We start from the raw sequence: 21,258 nt of genomic DNA, 5'->3' as shown, positions 1-21,258 counted from the left end.
GAAAAACAAAAAAAATACTAGAAAAAATACAACTCTTGTTTTTTCAGTTGACGTAACATTTTTGAATTTTATTATAAGCTAAACTAAAGGCTTTAAGCTACAAAATTGAAATAATCTCTTTTGTAAACAAAAGCTTATAATTAATTATAAATGTAAAATAATCAAATTTTCTAAATATTTTGTTTTAATTTTGACTTGGGTGGGTTCAAAGACACTTTTGCATTAAAAAAATAACAGTAATGTAATGCCTGCGGTAATATAAAATAGGAGTTAGTTAATTAAATCAAGTTGATGCAACAAATAGCATAATTGTAATAACTGTTTATAATAGTTGTAATGGAAATCGAAACAAAAACACTTAGGATATGGCTGCTTTAAGGCGCTATTTAATTAAAACGAACAAAATTTATTTAGAAAGTGCTGCGTTAGATTTTAAATTCATTCTTTTAACTTCAATTTCTTTGCACAAAAATATATTTTACTAGACTAGAGTATACCGTTTCTATATGTGAATAACATCCAATTTTTTTCTATATGTGAAAAACAAAGCGAATTTTTATAATTGAAAATCGGAATTAAAAATGAAAATTTAATTTTCAAAAATGGAGAATTTATTATTTTCAAAATCGAAATTAAAATATGATAATCTAATTTTTGGCATTAAAAATATAAAATTTAATTTTTTAATTCAAAATTTTATTTAAAAAAAGTGTAAAATTCAATTTTTAATCGCAAAATTGAGAATTTTATCTTTGAAAATCTGATTACTAACCCATAATTTTTGGTATTGAAAATTAAAGTTAATTTTTTTGATTTAAAATTTAATTTTTTTAATTTAAAATTTAATTTTTTGATTTTTAATTCCTAAATATTAATTAAAAATTGAGAGTTTAATTTTTCATCCGAAAATTGTAATTAAAACTTAACATTTGATTATTAACTCATAGTTTTTGCGATTAAAAATTTAAATTTTTTAATTTAAAATAATGTAAAATTTTATTTTTAATCCCAAAATTGTAATTAGAAGTTGAGAATTCAATTTCTCATCCCAAAATTGTAATTAAAAATTGAAGATTTAAATATAAGCCTATAATTTTTTGGTATTAAATGTGTAAAGTTAAAATTTTTATTTAAAATTTCAATTCCAAAAGTTGAAAATTTAATTTAAAAAAATTTTAAATTTTACGTTTACTCCCAAAATTGTAATTCGAAATTGAAAATTTAATTGTTAACCATAATTTCTGGTATTAAAAATAACATTTTGGAATTTAATAAGAATTTAATATTTAGTTTTTAATCCCAAACATCTTGCATTAAAAATTAAGAAAATATTTTTTAAAATTAAAATTGGTATAGCAAATGAAGAGAAAAATTAAAATTGAAAGGTGGAATGTAAAGGCATAAAAACGGAAATATTTACGTATTTGTAACTAAAACACTATATGAAAGCAATTAAATATGAATAAGACAAAAAATACTAAATTAAAAATAAACCTTCTTTTAAATAAAAAAGGAATAAAAAACATACCGAAACAAATATGTATAAATTCCAATTTTTTTTTTTTAATTTTTAATCATAAGCTTTGGGATTATTTTTTTTATTACTTTTCAATTAAAATTAAATATTTCAACCGATTTTAAAATATTTTTTTATTTAATTTCTATATTTTTGGTTTGCTGGAATACATGGCATTTTTTTTTTAATTTTTTAATTATGAGCTTTAAATTATTTATTTTTTTACCCTTCAATGCAGTATTTAAATTTAAAATAAATTTTAAGCATATTTTTTGGGATCAATCATTTTTTTTTATTTTCCGAAATTTTTTGGACTTTTGAAGGTTTACTAAAATAACAAAATGCAACTCAATTTTAGTCTACATCTGTAAACATTTTTTAAGCGATATTTACCTGAAATCAAAAATGATGTTTAAGCGTTTTTAAACTCATATAATATGCAAATAAAATCATTTTCTCATAGTATAGATGCGCAGACACGAAGTTCTGTGGCGGTTATTTAAGAAAAAACTTACATTAGTAGTACGTTTTCAATAAAAAAGTGCATAAGTTTAAACAACTCTATGCTTTAAGTTATGCTTAAAACTATTAAACTATAAAATATGAGTATTGAAATTATTGCGCATGCGCAAAACGCAATGTGTACATTTATTACAAGGAAATTTTAAGATTTTTAAGCAGTTTTAGCTAAACTAATAATAATGCTAAAGGTACAAAAGTATGTATATAATATCATATATACATTTATACAAAGTGAAATAATAAAATAATAATTCTATAAAAATGAAATTCAGTTTAATTTTAAAACAAAACAAAAATTGTCGCTAACATCTTATTGTCTAACGACTTGACAAAAAATATAGTAAAAAATATTGATATATAGAATTTCGAAATAAAAAAAAAATATGTACATACACAAAATTTATGTATATAAAAACTAAAACGGGTGTCTACCAGGGTCACAATTTTTTATATTATTTTTTTATTTTAATTTTTAATTCAAACTTAGCGTTTCAATTTTTGTTTCCAACCGAAATTTGAAATAAAAGTTTATTTTTAATCTTTTAATGCAGGCACATTGAATATTTATTTTTAATTTTTCCAAACTGTTATTTGTATTTGGACATTTGAAAACTATTTTAAATTAGAACTTTCGCGTAATAGAAAAAATTAATTCAAATTATTTAATTCATTTATTTTTATTATTCTTACTACTCATTCATTACTTGCAATCCTGGTGTCTACAAAAGCCATTATTGTACATATTATAAACCAAATTAAATATTAAAAAACAGGAACTCACATTAAATTGCCTTCCCTTTGTTGAATTTTAACCATCTTGTAGCAATAACTTAAACACCAATTTAACCATCTTATAGTAATAACTTAAACACCAATAGTAGAAAATGTAAAGTTACCACGCAGCAACGTTTTATCATTAACTAAGTAAAATATAAAAAATCGACTATGTAATGAATGTGTAAAAAATATATCCAAACAACAAATACAAAAAAAAATAATACTTTTTCAATAGCATTATACGCATTAAATTTGTGAGCCTCTCCGTACATCAATGGTCTTACTCTCCTGTCACTATTTTTGTTCACACTCCTTGTATATGCTCTACTATTAAATTTATCATACTTCCACAGAAAGCCCATACACTTCTTCGCACCAAATCATGTCATCAATTAACCTAGAACAACTAAAAAACTAACCGATTTGTATGTGAAAAGAATGCAAGAAATACACTTATATGTACATAAATACATATTACATATATATTAGCGAAATTTATTGTTAATAAACTACTGCACATATTCATAGCAGCCGAAAGGTACCCATTTTAAATCAGCAGCATTAATGCTTAGCAAAAGAAAGCAGCCAAAAAATGGCAAACAAATATATAAAAAAATAACAATAAATTGTTAGCATTTTATGGAAACATTGCAAAGAAAAAATAAAATAAACAGAAAATGTGTAGTTGAAGCAACTTGTGTGTAGTCATTTCCAACGGAACCGAAGTTGAGTTTCTTTCCAGGGCATTAGACAGATGGTTAATAATGTCTATCTTCCATGTAAATACACGTACTAGTCCCTCAGGTTTTGCGATATCGCTCTGAAACTTTGCGCACGTCCTTTTCTGCCCAAGATAGCTGCCATACAAACTGAACGATCAAAATCAAGTGCTTGTACGGAAAACTTTTTTTATTAACTTCACGAAATTTGGCATGGATTATTGAACAAGGCAGCAATAACTAAATATTTTTTCAGATCGGACAACCAGTGATAACATAGAGCTGACATATGTATGTGCAAACTCAACGTTGAAAATCAAGTACTTCTATGAAAACTTCTTGATTTGTGGGGGTATTTTAACTTTCGCGCAATCAAGGTTAATATTTTTTCTGGTTTTGATAAACTGTAATTGTGATACATTATTTGCCGACATATACATATGTATACATATATAATTTACGTCAATTATGTTAAATAAATAAAAAATAAACTGTATTCACTTTATTTATGCTTTAATATTATATTTATTAACTATTTGCAAGCATCAGCCAACTTAAAACCCTTAGTAGAACACATGCCTAATGCCTATGTACATACATATGTACATGCATACATATAACGTGCCAATACAAACTAATGACTATTTTTTCACCCACTAAATTAGCTAATTTCCATGATATTGTTACAATGTAAAAAAGAATGTGCAAGTTTTTAGCCGAAATTTTGTTAATTTAAAATAGAAAGCATTCACATCTTGTTAGGATTTTTTAACCTATGTGTTCTTCAATATTTCTTATCATAAGCAATAAAACATTTCTTACTTCGTCTTTGCATACAAAACCGTAACGTACTTATATTTGTAAACAAAAGCGCCTACTCAAGTAAATATCTATGTGTTGATAAACCAGAAAGCAGCGATAAACATATTTATAACTGCGGACACAAAAATAAAAAAAAAGTTTTTTTTACGCCACCAGCGGTGCTATATAATGACATAAATACACATATGTTCATGGCTATTGGTATATATGTATGCTGGTTATCGCAGTTAAACTTAGACTAATGTTAGCAGCTTTTTACTTAAACTAATCTGCCTCAGCTTTTGCTTTGATATTACTGATGAGCATTTCGCAGCAAACAGCTGCAGCAAAATATATAGAAGCATGCAGACTTCTACATCATTTCCAAACTGGAATCACTGTTTTTAGTAACCACTTCTGTTTCGGATGATCCCGAACCAGAGCCAGCATCATCTACTTTCTCATTATCGTCTAACTGTGAGAGTCGAGCGTGATGATGATGTGAAGTGGCAGCCAACTGCCAAGCAGGTATTGAGGGTGGGCCGGCAGTGATAGGCGTAGCAAACTGTTTACTAAAAAACAATATAGGTATAATTATATAATTAATATTGTACACATTTTTGTCATGAATCTTCAGTTTTTTTTTTTAATTTTTTCAAACTTACCGATTAAGCAATAATCCTTTTATGGCCTCTAAATCACTTCGAAATACGTTGAATTCTTGATTGAGATTCTGGCGTTGTTCACGCTGTTGATCTTGCAACTGTACCTTGATATTGGTAAGTTCCGTGTTTACAGCATCCAGCCGTGTATCGACCTTTTTGTCGATATCATCAAGCACCTCCTCTACAGGTTTCTTCTTTTTCTTGCCAAAAAGAAATGGTTCTATATATTTCTGTAATTATAGATTTAACTATAGAATATTATATTAAAAGACGATTACAAATGCTACTTACTTTCCAAAATAGATACAATCCGTATGCAACACCACTAATAAGCGCTAAATTATGCAAAACCTCTTTGATGCGCCCATAAGCATTTTGGCGTGGCTGCCAAACTAATTGCTGATGTTCCAGACCGCTGTTACTGATGTTAATCAAAGTGGACATATTGGGGTCGTCTGTAAAAATACCAGCTCGCTGGCATGCAAGCTCTATTTCATCGTTGGTTAAACCTTTGGATTGCAGAAACTGTCGTTTTTGCATAAGTGTTGTATGTCGTACTTTAGCATTTTGTAGAAAGTTCACCGCAGTTGTTATCTACATACGATTATATATTTATTAAGAAATCGAGTTTCATACAAATTCAAGTCAAATATAATTGAACTTTGAACCAATATAACAGATTGTCTACTTACAAGTGCTTCGCGGGGGGTCACTATCCCGAATTTGTCTGGTTGCCCATTTTGTATCTCTGTAGTGGATGCTATTATTGTGGTGTCACCTGTGTCCGTATTGCTGGTAGACATTATTTCGACTTGCAATTTAATCTTGAAGATACGTTTACTACAATCTCTATTGTACTAAATATATCTTATCAGCTCTCTTTATAAAGTAGATTCTTTACTTTGTCTAAAGCCTCTTCAAGATCAAGAATGATAAGTAAATTTTGAAAAAAGAAACACTAAAATACAGAATAGGGGGTTGGAAATTTATCGCGGCGATGTTGGTGTAGGTAATATTTTAGTTGAATGAAGAAAATGCAACAGAAGGAAATGGCTAAGTAAAGAATATGTAAAAGAAAATATACAAATAACTTTTTTACAAAACAGGTGAGACCAGTGTTGTAAGTTTTTGGGCCTATTTTTCATTTGCTCTAAATCAGAAGTTATTGACGTACATATATGTAATGACATTATTAATTTCATTAATATAAAATAAAATTGATTTTCCTTTTTTCCTTTAAAAATTTAAGTTTTTATTAAAACTCTTTTAATATTTCAAACACCTGCTAAAATATAAATTCTGATACATACACTGCACCCTGTGTAACAATCAAAACAATACAAACAGATGAATTTGTCAAAAGCAGAAAATACCAATAAAAAAGTAATATAGGGAAAACTGTTGGAAGATTGTAGATAGAAGGGACTGCAACAAAAAATTTCACAAGAGAAATTTACAGAAAACTGCAATTAAACATTTGTTAAGCCTCTAAAAAATACAAAAAGGTTTATTTTTATAAAAATATTTGAAGGTGAAATAGTAAGCACGATTAAAAATTTAAAATCGGTGCTTACGAACACTCCAAAAGCCAAGCACAAATACGAAGTGAAAAAATATGGCTTGTGCAGCAACTTCTGGCAAAGAGTCGACGGCTGCAGTGAATACTTCAAATGGTAATGCCAGTGTAATTGGAGCGAGTGGTGTAGGAAATGCAAACACTGTTGGTGCGGCCGGATTAGTGAATAGTGCAGGGGTCGGCGGTACGGTAGCTAGTGCCACGACAGGTGCTGGCGTTACGGGTGGGGCAGGTGCAGGCAGTTCCGTCGGCGGTGCGGGCAATGTTGGTGGCGTTAGCGGAAGTGGTGGTGTTGCAGGAGCTAACGGTTCATCAGGTGGAGCTACAGGCAATTCTAATGCTAATCGGCAAGCACGTTTCGCTATGGAGGGTGTCGGTGCACGTGTAATACGTGGCCCGGACTGGAAGTGGGGCAAGCAGGTATAACCATCAATTTAAATATAATTTCATATAAGAAATCCTACAATCCTCACTACTAAGTTACTTAATATTCGCTTCACAATGCATAAAATGTAAACAATAAAGCTGAAATAAGAGTTGTGTGCCTTAAAGAAATTGCCACCATCCAACTAAGAAATTATAACTGAAACCACAGTTCGTATACATCAATTTGGCTAAATGCATCGATTAACTACAATTAGCTTATTGACTCACATTTAAAGGTGACTGTTAATTACTCATTGTTTGTAGCGCCAGTGACAGATATTTTTGTTTGTTTTGAACAATAAATTGTAGGTCACTTCATTAATATGGAAGGCGCTTTTTTTTTTTAATGATGTAATTTAAAAAAAAAATCATTGATAACTAGACTGTTCAGATAATAAAAGTAAGCATATCAATCTAAATAGTAAGTTTGTACAACCAATATGTACATTTACATACAAGATTTACAGCGCGACTTACACTGATTTTATAGAACCTTATCTTTACACAAATCGTTTGAGCAATCACATTATCAAATTAATATGAATATTAGTCAATTTCTTATTTTCTAAAATTGTGCAGCAAATTATCACTTGGCCTTATATAACATTTAAGCATATTAAATACACATCTCAGTTTGAAAATTTTAGTAATTTTCCCTTTAAGTAAAAAAACACAACAGCTTAGGCGAAATTTACAATTTGTGTATTAAGTTAACATTTAACATATGTATGTATATTAAAATATATAAAAAATCCAATATTTACTTTATCATTCCGCACGAGTCCGTATTCCATATTAAATAATATTTTATATTAAATAAATTTCCATCATGTTATTTAATATTTTTTTAATGACATTTCATAAATAACGGTAGCACTTGATAAGCTACTTCTCAAAGTAAATATTTTAAATACCACAATCTACAAAAAAAAAAAAAAACAATCACCGGCGTGCGAAGATGTCTAGTTTACAACGCCATTGAAGTAAAGCTTTATTATCTCTCTATAAGTAGTATTGGCGATTCAGTTACGTGCTGCTTGTTGTTGATACGACAATATCAATATTTTCATTTCCATTTCAATTTTCGCTATCACCCAACGCCAAGTGCTCTTCAGTTGACTTCGGCGTTGGCGAGATGCACAACAACGCGAATATTCGCTGAATTGTCTTACTGTTTTAAAACTTAAGCATTTGCACTGTACTAACCGATTTTAAATTTAAATATATATATATTTACATATAAAAGGGAAATCCGGTAGTGGTTTTTATTCAGTTTTCCGCAAAATGCGTAATTACAACTATCGCGTGATTATATCTGTATGTTAAAGACAATACGTGTATACGTAACTACATGTTTAAGATCAGAGTACTTAAAAAAAATGTTTTTTCTTAAAACAGGATGGTGGCGAAGGTCACGTAGGCACCGTACGCAATTTTGAATCTTCCGAGGAGGTTGTTGTCGTTTGGGATAACGGTACTGCGGCCAATTACCGGTGTGCCGGTGCATATGACCTACGCATATTGGACAGCGCACCGACCGGCATCAAGCATGATGGCACAATGTGCGATACCTGTCGTCAGCAGCCAATATTTGGTATACGTTGGAAATGTGCAGAATGTATTAATTATGATTTATGTTCGATTTGTTATCATGGGGATAAGCATCATTTACGTCATCGCTTCTATCGTATCGCCACTCCAGGTGGCGAGCGCATTATGTTAGAGCCGAGACGCAAATCGAAAAAAGTAGCGGTGCGCGGCATATTTCCGGGTGCACGTGTAGTACGTGGCGTCGATTGGCAATGGGAAGACCAAGATGGTGGCGTCCTACGTCGTGGCAAAGTGAACGAAATACAAGATTGGTCATCAGCATCGCCACGTTCAGCTGCCTATGTTGTATGGGATAATGGCGCAAAGAATTTGTATCGTGTTGGTTTCGAAGGCATGGCTGATTTGAAGGTACTGTCGAGCTTGACATGACAATATATAACCGTATGCTGACATATTGTATTATTATAACTTTTTATTCAAGGTGGTTAATGATGCTAAAGGCAATACGGTTTACCGCGATCACTTGCCGTTGCTGGGTGAAAATGGACCCGGCAAGGGGCCACATGGCTTTCAGATTGGTGATAAGGTCACCGTTGATTTGGATTTGGAAATTGTACAGTCGTTACAACACGGACACGGCGGCTGGACTGATGGCATGTTTGAGTGTCTCAATAATCCCGGCATAGTTGTTGGTATTGATGAAGATCACGATATTGTTGTTGCCTACAATTCGGGCAATCGCTGGACTTTCAATCCCGCAGTATTGACAAAAGTATCCTCACCTACAACGGCACCACCCGAGTTCCAAGTAGGTGATATTGTGAAAATATGTTCCGATGTGGAGAGTATTAAAATGTTGCAACGCGGTCATGGTGAATGGGCAGATGCTATGCAGCTGGTGAGTTTCCATATACTAAGTTAAAGTTTAAGTTTAGCGTCAGACAAACTGCCGAAATTATTAATTTGATCGTTAAAAAAAATTTTAATAAAAACAAGAAAAATTGTAGACCAAAGCTAACATACCCTTCACAATTACATACCTTTTTACAAACTTCTTGAAAAAGTTATTGTACTCAGTTTAGCGTCTAATTACCAGCTTAGCGCCACTGTGCTCAAATTTTATAGAATAATTAAAAAAATAATAAATACAAACATACATTCACATTTTTAATATTATCAGTGTGTATCATAACCATAAATCATATTTCAGACACTTTTTATGATAATAAACTAGTGATCACATTAGATTATTATTTGTATTGTTTTCGAATTAATGCCAGAACTGTTTGTTACTACTTTAGACACTTGGAAAATTGGGCCGCGTACAGCAAGTTTATCACGACAACGATTTGAAGGTGGAAGTGGGCAACACCTCATGGACATATAATCCACTTGCAGTTACTAAAGTGGTGCGTGTGTATAAAAAAAATTTACAAACTGAAAATAATCATTACTTTTTCAATATATTTCAGGCTTCTGCCTCTGCTGACGGCAGCTGCGTACCCGTTATTTCCAGCGGTGAACGTTTGTCTGCTATATTAAAGAAACTTTTCGAACCGAACGTGTCTGGTGATGCCACCGAGGAATTTGTTAAAGCCGCCGCTAATGGTTATGCAGTGAGTTCTATTCAAAATTTCCGCATTTTACACCAAAATATACTTATATACCCTTCAAATTGTTAGTCACGCTGTGAGGAGTATCTTTCCGGCAATGTACAGGCGGCCACATCCACTGCGGCCGGCGCTGCTGCTGGCGCACAGGCCACCGTGCCTGACGTAAATGGCGTATTTGCTGGCCACACTGCGCTCCAGGCAGCCAGTCAAAACGGACACACAGATGTCATACAAGTTTTGTTGCGTCACAATGTCGATGTGGAAATCGAGGATAAAGATGGCGATCGCGCTGTGCATCATGCCGCATTCGGCGATGAGCCGGCTGTTATTGAGATACTCTCCAAGGCAGGCGCTGATTTGAATGCACGCAATAAGCGACGTCAGACCGCGCTGCACATTGCTGTCAATAAGGGACACTTGAATGTAGTTAAAACTTTACTTTTGCTAGCTTGTCATGCTAGTTTGCAGGATTCGGAGGGTGATACACCACTACACGATGCCATATCGAAGGAACACGATGAGATGCTCTCGCTTTTGCTGGACTATGGCGCCGACATTAAGCTGACCAACAATAATGGCTTCAATGCACTACACCATGCCGCGCTCAAGGGTAATCCGAGCGCTATGAAAATATTACTTACTAAAACTAAAACGGTTCGCCCATGGATTGTGGAGGAGAAAAAGGATGACGGCTATACGGCATTGCATTTGGCCGCCTTGAATAATCATGTTGAAATCGCCGAGTTGCTCGTGCATATGGGCAAGGCGAATATGGATCGACAAAATGTGAACTTGCAGACCGCTTTACATTTGGCTGTGGAGCGCCAGCATGTGCAAATCGTTAAGTTGCTCGTGCAGGAAGGTGCCAATTTAAACATTCCCGATAAGGATGGCGATACACCGTTACATGAGGCATTGCGTCATCATACACTCTCGCAGCTGAAACAGCTGCAAGATGTCGAAGGTTTTGGCAAGCTTTTGATGGGACTACGCAATCCGAATAATAAAAAGGCATCCGCATCGATTGCCTGTTTTCTGGCAGCAAATGGCGCTGATTTAACCTTGAAGAATCGTAAATCACAAACACCACTGGACTTGTGTCCCGATCCGAATTTATGCAAAACGCTCGTTAAATGCTACAATGAACGTAAAACCGATGATTCCGAATTGCCCGGCAATGTCGCTGGCACCAGCTTAAATGCGCGCGCACGCGCACTTGCCACACCAGCTGTTATTGGCGGCGCTAATGGTGGCGTTGGCAGTTTGAACTCCCTGCCAGCATCTGTTGTGGGTGTTGCTGCAGGTAGTGGTGGTGTAGGTGTAGCTGGCATGACGACCAGTATGCAGCAAACGGTTGCCACTAATCTGCCATTGGGCACTGTGTTGAAAGGTGGCACTGTAGGCGCTGCCGGTATGAATAGTGTTGGCGCCGATGTGCGTAACAGCAATACAAGCGGTGGCTTAAATAGCTTGGCGAATGATCTGTCGCAATCGCTGCATGTTGCCAATGATGCGGTGAAGCAGGCGCCACTGGAAGAATGTCTTGTTTGCTCCGATGCCAAGCGTGATACGGTGTTCAAGGTAAACTTTGTGTTTCTTATATTAATTAAATTAAAAATATTAAATATAATAACAATTTTTTATATATTTTTTTTGTATACACAGCCATGCGGTCACGTTTGTTGTTGCGACACTTGCGCACCGCGCGTTAAAAAGTGTCTAATTTGTCGTGAAACTGTCACATCACGTGAAAAAATCGACGAATGTTTGGTCTGCTCCGATCGTCGTGCCTCCATATTCTTCCGTCCATGTGGTCACATGGTCGCATGCGAAAATTGCTCGGGCCTAATGAAGAAATGCGTGCTTTGTCGCACACAAATCGAAGAAATGCTGCCCTACTCCTTATGCTGCGGCGGCGCAGGCATTGCCGAGAAGGTAAGTCCGCTAATTGTGTGTTTGGAAATTAAATTACATTAAAAATAACTTAATATGTAATATTTTTCATTTTATAATTTGTTTTATTTTTATTTTTTTATAATTTTATTTTTATTATTTTTATTTCTTTATTTATTATGATTATTTTTATTTTTATTATTAATTCATTTTTATTTTTTATTATACTTTTATTTATTATTTTTCATTTTATTTTTATTATTTTTTGATTATATTTTTATTATTGTATTTTTGTTTTGTTTTGTTGTTTTTATTATTATTTTTTTTTTTGGTTTTTTATATTGTTATTTTTGTATTATTATTTTTATTACTACACTTTTTTTATTCTTATTAATTAATTTTTGTTTTTATTATTTTTTTTTTTTTTAATTATTATTTTTTTGTTTTTAATTTTTTTTTGTTATTTTCAATTGTATTATTGTTATTTTATTTTTATAATTTTTTTTTTGTATTTTTATAATTTTTTTTTTGCATTTTTTATTTTTTTGTTTTTATATTATTTTTTGTTTTAATTTTTTGTCATTATTTTATTTATTTTATTTATTTTATTTATTTTTTGTTATTTTGTTTTTATTATTTTTTTATTTTTATTTTTATTGTTTTCTTTTATTTTTATTTTACTTTTTTTGTTTTCTTTATGTTTATAATTTTTTCCTTATTTACTATTATAATTTTTTTGAATTGGTTTCTATTTTATTTTTTATATACTTTTTTTGTATTGCGCACAGGTTCATGGCGTCGCTCACTGCTTAACCGACGACAAATCCAACGAAATGCATTGCGTTAATACTTCAGGTCACGGTGTGGCCATGAATAATACTGTGCCCGGTGCTATGAGCACGCCCGTCGCCAGCGCCAATCAGCTGAATAGTCAAAATAATATTTTGGCTAGCAATGCTGCTACCGCCGCCGCTGCAGGTGCCGCCACTGTACTGGTGGCCCCATCAAATGTCAACAGCTTTCAAATGGACGATGTACAGAAACTCAAACAGCAATTGCAGGATATCAAGGAGCAGGTTTGTACATAGTTTCCTGTATTTTTTGCCCATGTTTATATTTTTGTTTGCTTTTTTTATATTATAGACTATGTGCCCCGTTTGCTTTGATCGCATCAAGAATATGGTATTCCTTTGCGGTCATGGCACTTGCCAAATGTGCGGCGATCAAATTGATGGCTGCCCGATTTGTCGCAAAACTGTGGAGAAACGTATTTTACTATTCTAAGCGCGTATACTGCCCAACGCGAACAACAATAACAACATTATTATTATTATGGACATATATAGTATCTTTACCTGCTATCTGCTATTCGAAATTCACCGAAAATAGTATAGCAAACGTCTACTCAGCTACTTCAGTAATCCCTGCACTTTTTACTACCAACTATTGTATTACATTTGCAGATGCTGTGTACTATATACATATATAGTATCTATGTATATATATATGTGAAATTTTCGGTATTTGCCGCCAAATATGCAAATACTATATGCTGCAAATCGTCTGTATTTCTTACTCATATAAACCTTATATGCATAATGGATAAATGTATTAAAACGTACATAAAATATTAATTCCTTGTGCAATTTATACTCAAAATTAGCTAATATTTTATAATAATTTTTCAAAAATCATTTACTTCGTCCCATTCGCATTATTAGAATTTTATATATTTTTACTAAAATCGTCATTAATTTCTACATAGCGCTTAACACGTCTAATAATCCACACACACTCCTATACATAAACAGCTGTATGTATATTTTGTGTAACACAATTGCCTTAGTATTTGCTGCTTCCAGAAATAATTAGTTTTTTTTACTTATAATTATACATTAAATATGTATGTATGCCTTATATGTATTTAAATGCAAAAAAATATATACTTATATATATATCTATATTGACAAAATATTATTTTATTTTACTAATTGAATCATTCCTTTATTTTGCTTTTAATAACTAAGCGCATTTTTTAAATGTAATGAATTTATTATTCCATATACGATACAAATTGCTTTGCTTCCTTAATATTTGTACACGCATTTACTGACGTAGTGAATAAATCGTATGCAAAATATAAAAAAATAAACACAATAACTATTTTTATGTATTTTTTGTGTGAAACGCCTAAATGTAGGCAACACTTTTTGGTTGAAATCAAGAATTATGTACGAAAAACTTTTTTAATTGACAAGATATCTTCACGAAATTTGGCATGGATTATTGCCGAAGGCAATGCCACAATCTCCGAAGAAATTGTTCAGATCGGACCACTATAGCATATAGCTGCCATACTAAATGTGCGATCAAAATCAGGTTCTTGTATGGAAAACTTTTTTATTTGAAAAGATATCTGCTAGAAATTTTTCTGGGATTATTTTCTAAGGCAAAGATGCAAGCTCCGTAAAAATTATTTAGATCGGACCACTATAGCATATAGCTGCATTACAAACTAAACGAAGAAAATCAGGTTCTTGTATGGAAAACTTTTTTATTTTAAAAGATGTATTTAAGTAATTTAGTATAAATTATTTTCTTAGGCAACGGTACAAGTTGCGAACAAATTGTTCAGATCGGACCACTATAGCTTATAGCTGCCATACAAAATGTGCGATCAAAATCAGGTTCTTGTATGGAAAACTTTTTTGTGTGACCAGATATCTGCAAGAAATTTTTCTTGGAAAATTTTCTAAGGCAAAGATACAAGCTCCGAAAAAATTATTTAGATCGGACTACTATAGCATATAGCTGCCATACAAAATGTGCGATTAAATTCAGATTCTTGTATGAAAAACTTTTTTATTTGAAAAGATATCTTCAAGAAATTTGGCATGGATAATTTTTCAAGGCAACGGCACAATATCCGAACAAATTTCGGTAAAACCAACGAACATTTTTTTCTTCATTTCGTTTCATATGAAAACGTACATAACGCCTAAATGTAGGCAACAAATATTTTATTGGATTGAAAAAAGTCACTCACGACAGTCGCGTCGACGTCATCTCGAATTTTTATTTGGTCAAGGACTCAACAAATGAGAGGAGTAAACCCAAAACGCACTCTAGCATAGAAGCCGGTACCACTTGATTTTGTGAAAACTAAAAATTAACTGCCGTATCCAATAAACACAAAATTGCTCATTTATAGTATGTAAATATTTATTTCACTTATAAATTACACATTTATACAATACGTTGACATAATTACTTTTTAATGGAGGGCAATTTTTATTTTTACAAAAAAAAAATTCTTAAAGCCGCATAAATACTTTTTTCATCTTCTGTGTCTTTTTTACTGTTATAAATTTAAATCTATATAAATACACGAATTTCATTGTCAAATGCTTCATATCAATTTACAGATTCTAATTTCAAGCAAATCTTTAAATCCATATTTAAATCCGGCTTATATTTATTGATCAGCCGCAGTAAATTTAGTTTTTTATGCTTTGAATTATTTGACTCCAATTCATAAAGTGTGGATAAATTAACTAGTAAGCTCTCATTTAGCGATTTTTGCGGATTCAAATTGATTGCATGTTCAAATAGTTTAATAGCTTCTTTTAGTTTGCCTTCGTATAGCAGGCAAACGCCCATGTTGTTTAGTATCATTGTGTTGCCGGATTCTAAATGTAAGGCCTTTTGGAAAATAGCATAGGCGCCACGGAAATCATTTTCGGCTACGGTAATTAGACCTTTGTCTACCAAGTCACGCAAGTCGGCTGTGGAGTTGCTGGAAATGTATAAAGTAATTTTTTTTTTGTTTTTTATTGTGAATACGTTATTTAATTACATTTCGCGCATGCGACGCGCCTCCGCAAATTTTTGTTCAGCGCCAAATATGTCACCAATTTGCAAATAAATGCGTCCCCACGCGGAATACAATGCTCGACGTTCTTCTTTGCTCAAATCGTTCTTTTCTAATATCATGCCGCGTATGATGTCATCAATCAAATTGAACTTTTTCATCTAAAAGCAGTTTAATAATTGGAAAATTATTTCGATTACAACATTTTTTTTCTTGTAAACTTACTATTAAAGCGCAGTTGACTATGGAATGTAGAACACGCATCTCTCGGCGCCACCAAAATTGTTCAGCTTCTTTGGGCTCTCGTCCAGCGAAATATTTTCGTATTTCATTACATATCACATAAAGTTCTGAGAGTCGATCTAACCCCAAGTGTGGATTATTCAAATAAATGGGCAACTCAGCAAGTAGTAAACGAAATGAGAAACAAGCTATTGAACCTGTTTTGCCGTTATACATTTCCGGATAGAACTAACAAATGAAAAGTAATTATTGAATATGCAAAATTTAGTAATATTAATAACTGTACCTCATAGTAGACATCTGGTCGATTGAGTTGATCGAATGGTTCTGCTTCTGCTTGTAGTAGCTCGAATTCACCCAATTTAGCTAAAAGTGCCAAACGGGTGAACCACAACTGCAGTGAGTGTGGTGAATGTTTAGCAGGCTGCCCTGCTCGTCCGTAACCTTGACCATAGATTGTCAACAAACGTCCGGTTAGGTTTACAGCCGAACGGTAGCAACCAGCACTTATTAATGTACGCAAACCACGCTCATCTTGTGTAACATTGTCTATGCCCAGTATATTTCGTTGCGACAACTCTGTTTCACCTAAATGTTTCAACACTGCCTCAGCAATTAAGTCCGGCTGCTCAAAAATACATAAAAATAGATATAAGCTACATATATACAAAAAAATATTGTATCTTTCTAACCAGATCATTTGGCGTCTGTATGCCTGGTGTCGTTAGCAATGGTGGCCGCATACCACCATGTTCACAAGTTGCTGGCTCCCAGAAATTTCGTACATACTCCGAAACTTTGAGATCGTCTTCACCGTCCAGAGCATTTTCTATATATTCCGGAGCTTTAAAAGCACCACTAAAAGTATTCGCTGTCAAATTGCTGGGCGCCGGTTGTGGTTTTTGATTTGTACGTGGCGGTGCTACTGGTGCCAGCCCGGTAGCGTTGTCTACTATTTTAAATACACAAATTAACTTTTGAATTTATTGAATTAATATTACCTACCACTATCCTTGTGTGTACTGCTATTTGCCAATTCATCAAAAAAGCTTGGTGGATCGTCGGCGAAATATTGACTCAGGCTGGGATTTGACTGCGCTGAATTTTTGGAATCCATCTCAATGTTATTTCAACTTTCAATTAACTTCAATTGTAATATTTTATTATATTATTTAGGAAATACACAATTATAAATCAACTAAAATTGCGTTTTCTAATTCCAATACAAACAAACATCAGCTGGGTATTAACAGATACAATTTACAGCTTCTTATTTCGTACACATTCACTATAGCATAAAATGTTAATTGCTTTAGCGATAACAGTTTTGGGAATTAATGTCAAAAATAATTTACTGATATCCCTCAAATTATTTTTATAGCACATATGTATTAAATTACTATATAAAAATTAAAAATTTTAGATAAAAATAATGACATATGTACAACAAAAATTTATTTATTCAAAATAAATAGAAAACATCGATAAATTTATTCACTCGATTTGCTTTCAATCGTTGTTCTCAATTAACAGCTGTTCGAGAGAGGATGTTATGAACGTAGACGAAGTATTTGCATGTCGAAGTATTATATTTATTTATCCTTTTTTACAAAAATTATATATTTCAATAAAGAATTACATACCGAATGTGTAATTTGATAGTTTGAACCATTAACAATTAATATCAAAATGGAGAATAATCAAAACGTACCCACTAAATTACTTGATTTAAATTTGGATTGCATGCTGCGAATTCTGAGTTACTGTTCTGAAGAGGATTTGTTAAATTTGTGCCGTGTACACCATCATCTACGAAATGTAATCGACAAAAATATATTCTACATGAAAACACTGGATGCACTTATGTGCGGACATCGGAATTGTACGCGCATAAACAAAAGGTATATTGTAATGTATACTACCATATATTTTTTTTTTATTTACATATACGGTTTTTGTTGCAGGTCACACTATTTATCAATTTCCTATGTAAGTCGTTTTCACATAGCGCGTAACTGGTTACAAGGACGTTATAGGGAGTACGAATATTATAATCATATACAAATATTTCCTACTAAACTACTTCTGGAACGGGATATATTATATGTTAGCCACTTAGACTATTTACGGCTATACGGACGTGCTAAACACGAGCCACTGCAACGTAGGTGCTTACAAGAAATATCTACTGGTTCACGTGGAGATATATCAAGTTTCGCCAAAAAGCAAGATACAATATTCGCTGGTCGAGTTACGGGTAATTGCTATATTTGGGAAGATGGTATAGTACATGAACAACAGCTGCATCGAGCCAAAGAATATTTACACTGTGTAGATTTCGAAGATGAAATATATGCAACCAGTACTAACGTTTGTGCGAAATTATGGCGTCGCACAAGCGAACTCGGATTGGTTTATTTAGAACCATTCGCAGAGATGCCGCAGGAATATAAAGTTATAAAGTTATCTGAAGGCGGCGAACGTCTATATGGCGGTTTATATACCGATATAGAAAGATATGCCTTACGTGAATTCGATGTGGAAAGGTAACTTACAAATATGATACTTTGAAAATTATTTTTTGTATCTACATATGTTTTATATAATTTCTTATTGTAGCGGCAAGGAAACTGTCTTAAACTCAAACACGCTTTCCATATATGACTTACTTATTAAGGACGAGAATGTGTTATTCACAGGCAACTTTGACACCACTTGCCGCATGTACGATCGTCGTTCTAACCGAGATGAAGCCATTTTCGAAGATCCTTTTGATTCGTCATTCTACTGCGTTGAATATGACGGTTTGTATGGACTTCTTTGCGGCGCCAAATATCATAGGCGCGTCAATTTATATGACATACGTATGCCAAATACATACCAACAATTGTACTTCCCAAGACGCAGTAAAAAGGCGAGAAATCAAAGTTCGCCTGTATATAGCATTGCCTGTGATAATCGTTATCTCTTTATTGCAACGGATCAAAATATACGTGTATTTGACTTTAAAGAGGATTGTGCAGAAAGCCGGGATTATCGTAATATATTCGATGACAAGCGTACTTTCCGTACACTGCAATAGTAGTTATGTTTGAAACTAATCGTTTATAACCTGTATTTAATACAAATATTGATTGAAACGTGTTTTTTCGAAACAAAAAACTGTGTTTTTAGTTTATCGCTTTATTACTTATTTACTTTTATGATTGTTTGAGTCAAGTATTCTTTGCCATGTTATTTTATTAGACTGATTTACGTCCAGTCCTTCATTATTATCTTTTAAGTATAAAACATAAACATAAAATTAAACATTAATACGTCCTTTGCCACAAAATGTTAATGTTGAGGTTAAACTAGTTCTAATTATAAGCGGCTAATAAAATATAAGTAGTGTTAAACAATTAAGCAATGCCAAACTTTGAAAGTTAAATCAGCGCAAGCTCTCTAGCCATACATATAATTGCTGTTTATTATACATATGCAGTAATACAAAAAGGAAAATTATGAATGCTTCATAAAATGTATACCTTGAAAAAGCTTTTCATTTATGTTATAAAATTTTAAACCATATATACATGTGTATAAAATTGTTTGTAAATAAATAATATGTCTATAAAAAAAGAGAAGTGAATGTGCACTTACATATACACATACATATAAATTGATGCTTTCAAATGTTAATAAATGCAAACAACTTGCCAAATTTATTTTCAAGACTGCGTTTTATTTTATACAAATATTTATTTCATATTTAAAAAATGCGACAGTAAACAAAATTTCAAAGTCATATTAAACTACTTTATTTTCGTTGAATTTTGTCATTACAATGCAAAATAATTTTGAAACCTTATTTGAAGTACTTTTGTGCATATTATGTGATAAATTACTTTTTCAAATATTTTAATTTTTTTTTAATTTTAAGAAAATTAACTGTTATCAAAAAATATTCGAATGCAACAAAAAATTACTATAAAAACTTGTAGTGACTCGATTTGTACAACTTCTTCCGAGATTGCAGCATTGTCTTGGGCAGTAATAAAATATAAATCCGTTCCTCCGACAGTCGGGTCCAATTAACCGGAACGTTCACGGATTTTATACAATCAAGAACTGTCAGCGCGGCACCTCGAAATTAGTTATTTAACATTTTCTGTCGCTACAACAACAACAATAACCCATGCTAAACTTCTTGAACAATTGAAAATATTTTCCATACAAAAACTTGATTGCAACCATATGGCAGATATACATATGCTGTGATGTACCAATATCTGCGGTTTCGACAAATGAACAGCTTCTTGGTGAGAAAAGGATGTGTGCAAAATTTCATAACGATATTTTAAAACTTGAGGGAATAGTTCGAGTGTGTACCGAGTGTCCGCCTGTCTGACATGGCTAAATGGACTCGGCTCGGCTCTTCGACGTTTCTTTCTTACATACTTCGTGTCAAACTTAATATACCTTCCGACCGAAATTATTATTTTTGTTTTAAACATATTTCTTATATTGTTATTTTTTTAGCAAGTTATATGAAAAACACCTTCTTTACAACGAAAAAAGTATTCGATATGTACTCTTATTTTTATTTTTATTTTGTAAAAAAAAACTTGTAAAAAAAAAGTTAAATGACCACAATAAACCTCTCCTCACCTTCCAAAAATAATCCATATTTTTAAAAAATATATGAATTTAATAAATTGTTTCAAAATTCCGCATTTTTTGTATATAAAATAATTTTATTAAAAACATTCAAAAATTTATCAAGCTTGTGCCTTCAACATAAATTTTCTTGCGCTTAAAATCAGCTAATTGCTTGACCACACATTTTTTATGACTGCACAACTGTATGCTTCATTTTTAATACATTAATTATCTAGTTTAATTTTAAGTAATTTTTTTTTAATATTACTTATTAATGCCATTTGCGCCATTTTTGCCTTAAATACTTTTTGTATTAAATATATATATGTTTTTTTTTACTTTATAACATTATCAATAGTTACTATTAAGTTTTAAGTTTAAATTGTGTGCATTTAATAAGAGGAAAAATTGTTTAAATAAAAAAATACGCTGAAAATCCGAACC

At 32.1% G+C, this 21,258-nt stretch overlaps 4 protein-coding genes across 6 annotated transcripts; 2 read left to right on the top strand and 2 right to left on the bottom strand.

Moving 5' to 3' along the window:
• Positions 1-4,030: 4,030 nt before the first annotated feature.
• Positions 4,031-6,040, bottom strand: LOC105227899 (peroxisomal membrane protein PEX14). Its single transcript, XM_011207441.3, has 4 exons — positions 5,693-6,040; positions 5,292-5,594; positions 5,001-5,230; positions 4,031-4,907 (listed from the first exon to the last, which is right to left on the bottom strand). Exons 1-4 carry the CDS (start codon positions 5,801-5,803, stop codon positions 4,709-4,711), a joined length of 843 nt encoding a protein of 280 aa, XP_011205743.1. The 5' UTR covers positions 5,804-6,040; the 3' UTR covers positions 4,031-4,708.
• A 345-nt stretch (positions 6,041-6,385) lies between these two features.
• Positions 6,386-14,015, top strand: LOC105227900 (E3 ubiquitin-protein ligase mind-bomb). Of its 2 annotated transcripts, none has more exons than XM_049458152.1 (9): positions 6,386-6,996; positions 8,401-8,961; positions 9,035-9,451; positions 9,855-9,962; positions 10,026-10,169; positions 10,236-11,747; positions 11,832-12,101; positions 12,848-13,135; positions 13,203-14,015. In XM_049458152.1, exons 1-9 carry the CDS (start codon positions 6,616-6,618, stop codon positions 13,341-13,343), a joined length of 3,822 nt encoding a protein of 1,273 aa, XP_049314109.1. In that variant the 5' UTR covers positions 6,386-6,615; the 3' UTR covers positions 13,344-14,015. The 2 variants fall into 2 exon arrangements, with proteins under 2 accessions (XP_049314109.1, XP_049314110.1); XM_049458153.1 differs by lacking the exon at positions 6,386-6,996 and adding an exon at positions 8,055-8,319.
• Positions 14,016-15,424: 1,409 nt separating this feature from the next.
• On the bottom strand, positions 15,425-17,465 carry LOC105227901 (trafficking protein particle complex subunit 12). Of its 2 annotated transcripts, none has more exons than XM_011207445.4 (6): positions 17,179-17,465; positions 16,866-17,122; positions 16,460-16,798; positions 16,156-16,401; positions 15,916-16,091; positions 15,425-15,855 (listed from the first exon to the last, which is right to left on the bottom strand). In XM_011207445.4, the coding sequence occupies exons 1-6, from the start codon at positions 17,288-17,290 to the stop codon at positions 15,474-15,476; spliced, it is 1,512 nt and encodes a 503-aa protein (XP_011205747.2). In that variant the 5' UTR covers positions 17,291-17,465; the 3' UTR covers positions 15,425-15,473. The 2 variants fall into 2 exon arrangements, with proteins under 2 accessions (XP_011205747.2, XP_011205746.2); XM_011207444.4 differs by having other exon boundaries at positions 16,866-17,125; positions 17,179-17,432.
• Positions 17,466-17,693: 228 nt separating this feature from the next.
• Positions 17,694-20,768, top strand: LOC105227902 (F-box/WD repeat-containing protein 4). The gene is made up of 3 exons (XM_011207448.4): positions 17,694-18,074; positions 18,138-18,719; positions 18,793-20,768. Exons 1-3 carry the CDS (start codon positions 17,863-17,865, stop codon positions 19,253-19,255), a joined length of 1,257 nt encoding a protein of 418 aa, XP_011205750.3. The 5' UTR covers positions 17,694-17,862; the 3' UTR covers positions 19,256-20,768.
• Positions 20,769-21,258: the final 490 nt, after the last annotated feature.

Source organism: Bactrocera dorsalis, chromosome 5 (genome assembly GCF_023373825.1).
Source record: "Bactrocera dorsalis isolate Fly_Bdor chromosome 5, ASM2337382v1, whole genome shotgun sequence".
Taxonomy (NCBI): Eukaryota; Metazoa; Arthropoda; class Insecta; order Diptera; family Tephritidae; genus Bactrocera; species Bactrocera dorsalis.
Note: the sequence above shows the minus strand (reverse complement) of the source record. Positions and strands in the feature narration are given on the sequence as shown.

What these genes read in the sequence shown, in the direction of transcription:
- LOC105227899 (XM_011207441.3), bottom strand. Translation starts at nt 5,803, where the DNA reads ATGTCTACCAGCAATACGGACACAGGTGACACCACAATAATAGCATCC. An exon ending in TGACCCCCCGCGAAGCACTT is followed by an intron (nt 5,595 to 5,692) that starts GTAAGTAGACAA and finishes AATCGTATGTAG; the next exon opens with ATAACAACTGCGGTGAACTT. An exon ending in AAAGGATTATTGCTTAATCG is followed by an intron (nt 4,908 to 5,000) that starts GTAAGTTTGAAA and finishes ATTGTTTTTTAG; the next exon opens with TAAACAGTTTGCTACGCCTA.
- LOC105227900 (XM_049458152.1), top strand. Translation starts at nt 6,616, where the DNA reads ATGGCTTGTGCAGCAACTTCTGGCAAAGAGTCGACGGCTGCAGTGAAT. An exon ending in GGGCAGATGCTATGCAGCTG is followed by an intron (nt 9,452 to 9,854) that starts GTGAGTTTCCAT and finishes TTACTACTTTAG; the next exon opens with ACACTTGGAAAATTGGGCCG. An exon ending in AGCGTGATACGGTGTTCAAG is followed by an intron (nt 11,748 to 11,831) that starts GTAAACTTTGTG and finishes TTGTATACACAG; the next exon opens with CCATGCGGTCACGTTTGTTG.
- LOC105227901 (XM_011207444.4), bottom strand. Translation starts at nt 17,290, where the DNA reads ATGGATTCCAAAAATTCAGCGCAGTCAAATCCCAGCCTGAGTCAATAT. An exon ending in CAGTACACACAAGGATAGTG is followed by an intron (nt 17,126 to 17,178) that starts GTAGGTAATATT and finishes TATTTAAAATAG; the next exon opens with TAGACAACGCTACCGGGCTG. An exon ending in GACCAGATGTCTACTATGAG is followed by an intron (nt 16,402 to 16,459) that starts GTACAGTTATTA and finishes TTCATTTGTTAG; the next exon opens with TTCTATCCGGAAATGTATAA.
- LOC105227902 (XM_011207448.4), top strand. Translation starts at nt 17,863, where the DNA reads ATGGAGAATAATCAAAACGTACCCACTAAATTACTTGATTTAAATTTG. An exon ending in TGTACGCGCATAAACAAAAG is followed by an intron (nt 18,075 to 18,137) that starts GTATATTGTAAT and finishes TTTTTGTTGCAG; the next exon opens with GTCACACTATTTATCAATTT. An exon ending in CGTGAATTCGATGTGGAAAG is followed by an intron (nt 18,720 to 18,792) that starts GTAACTTACAAA and finishes TTCTTATTGTAG; the next exon opens with CGGCAAGGAAACTGTCTTAA.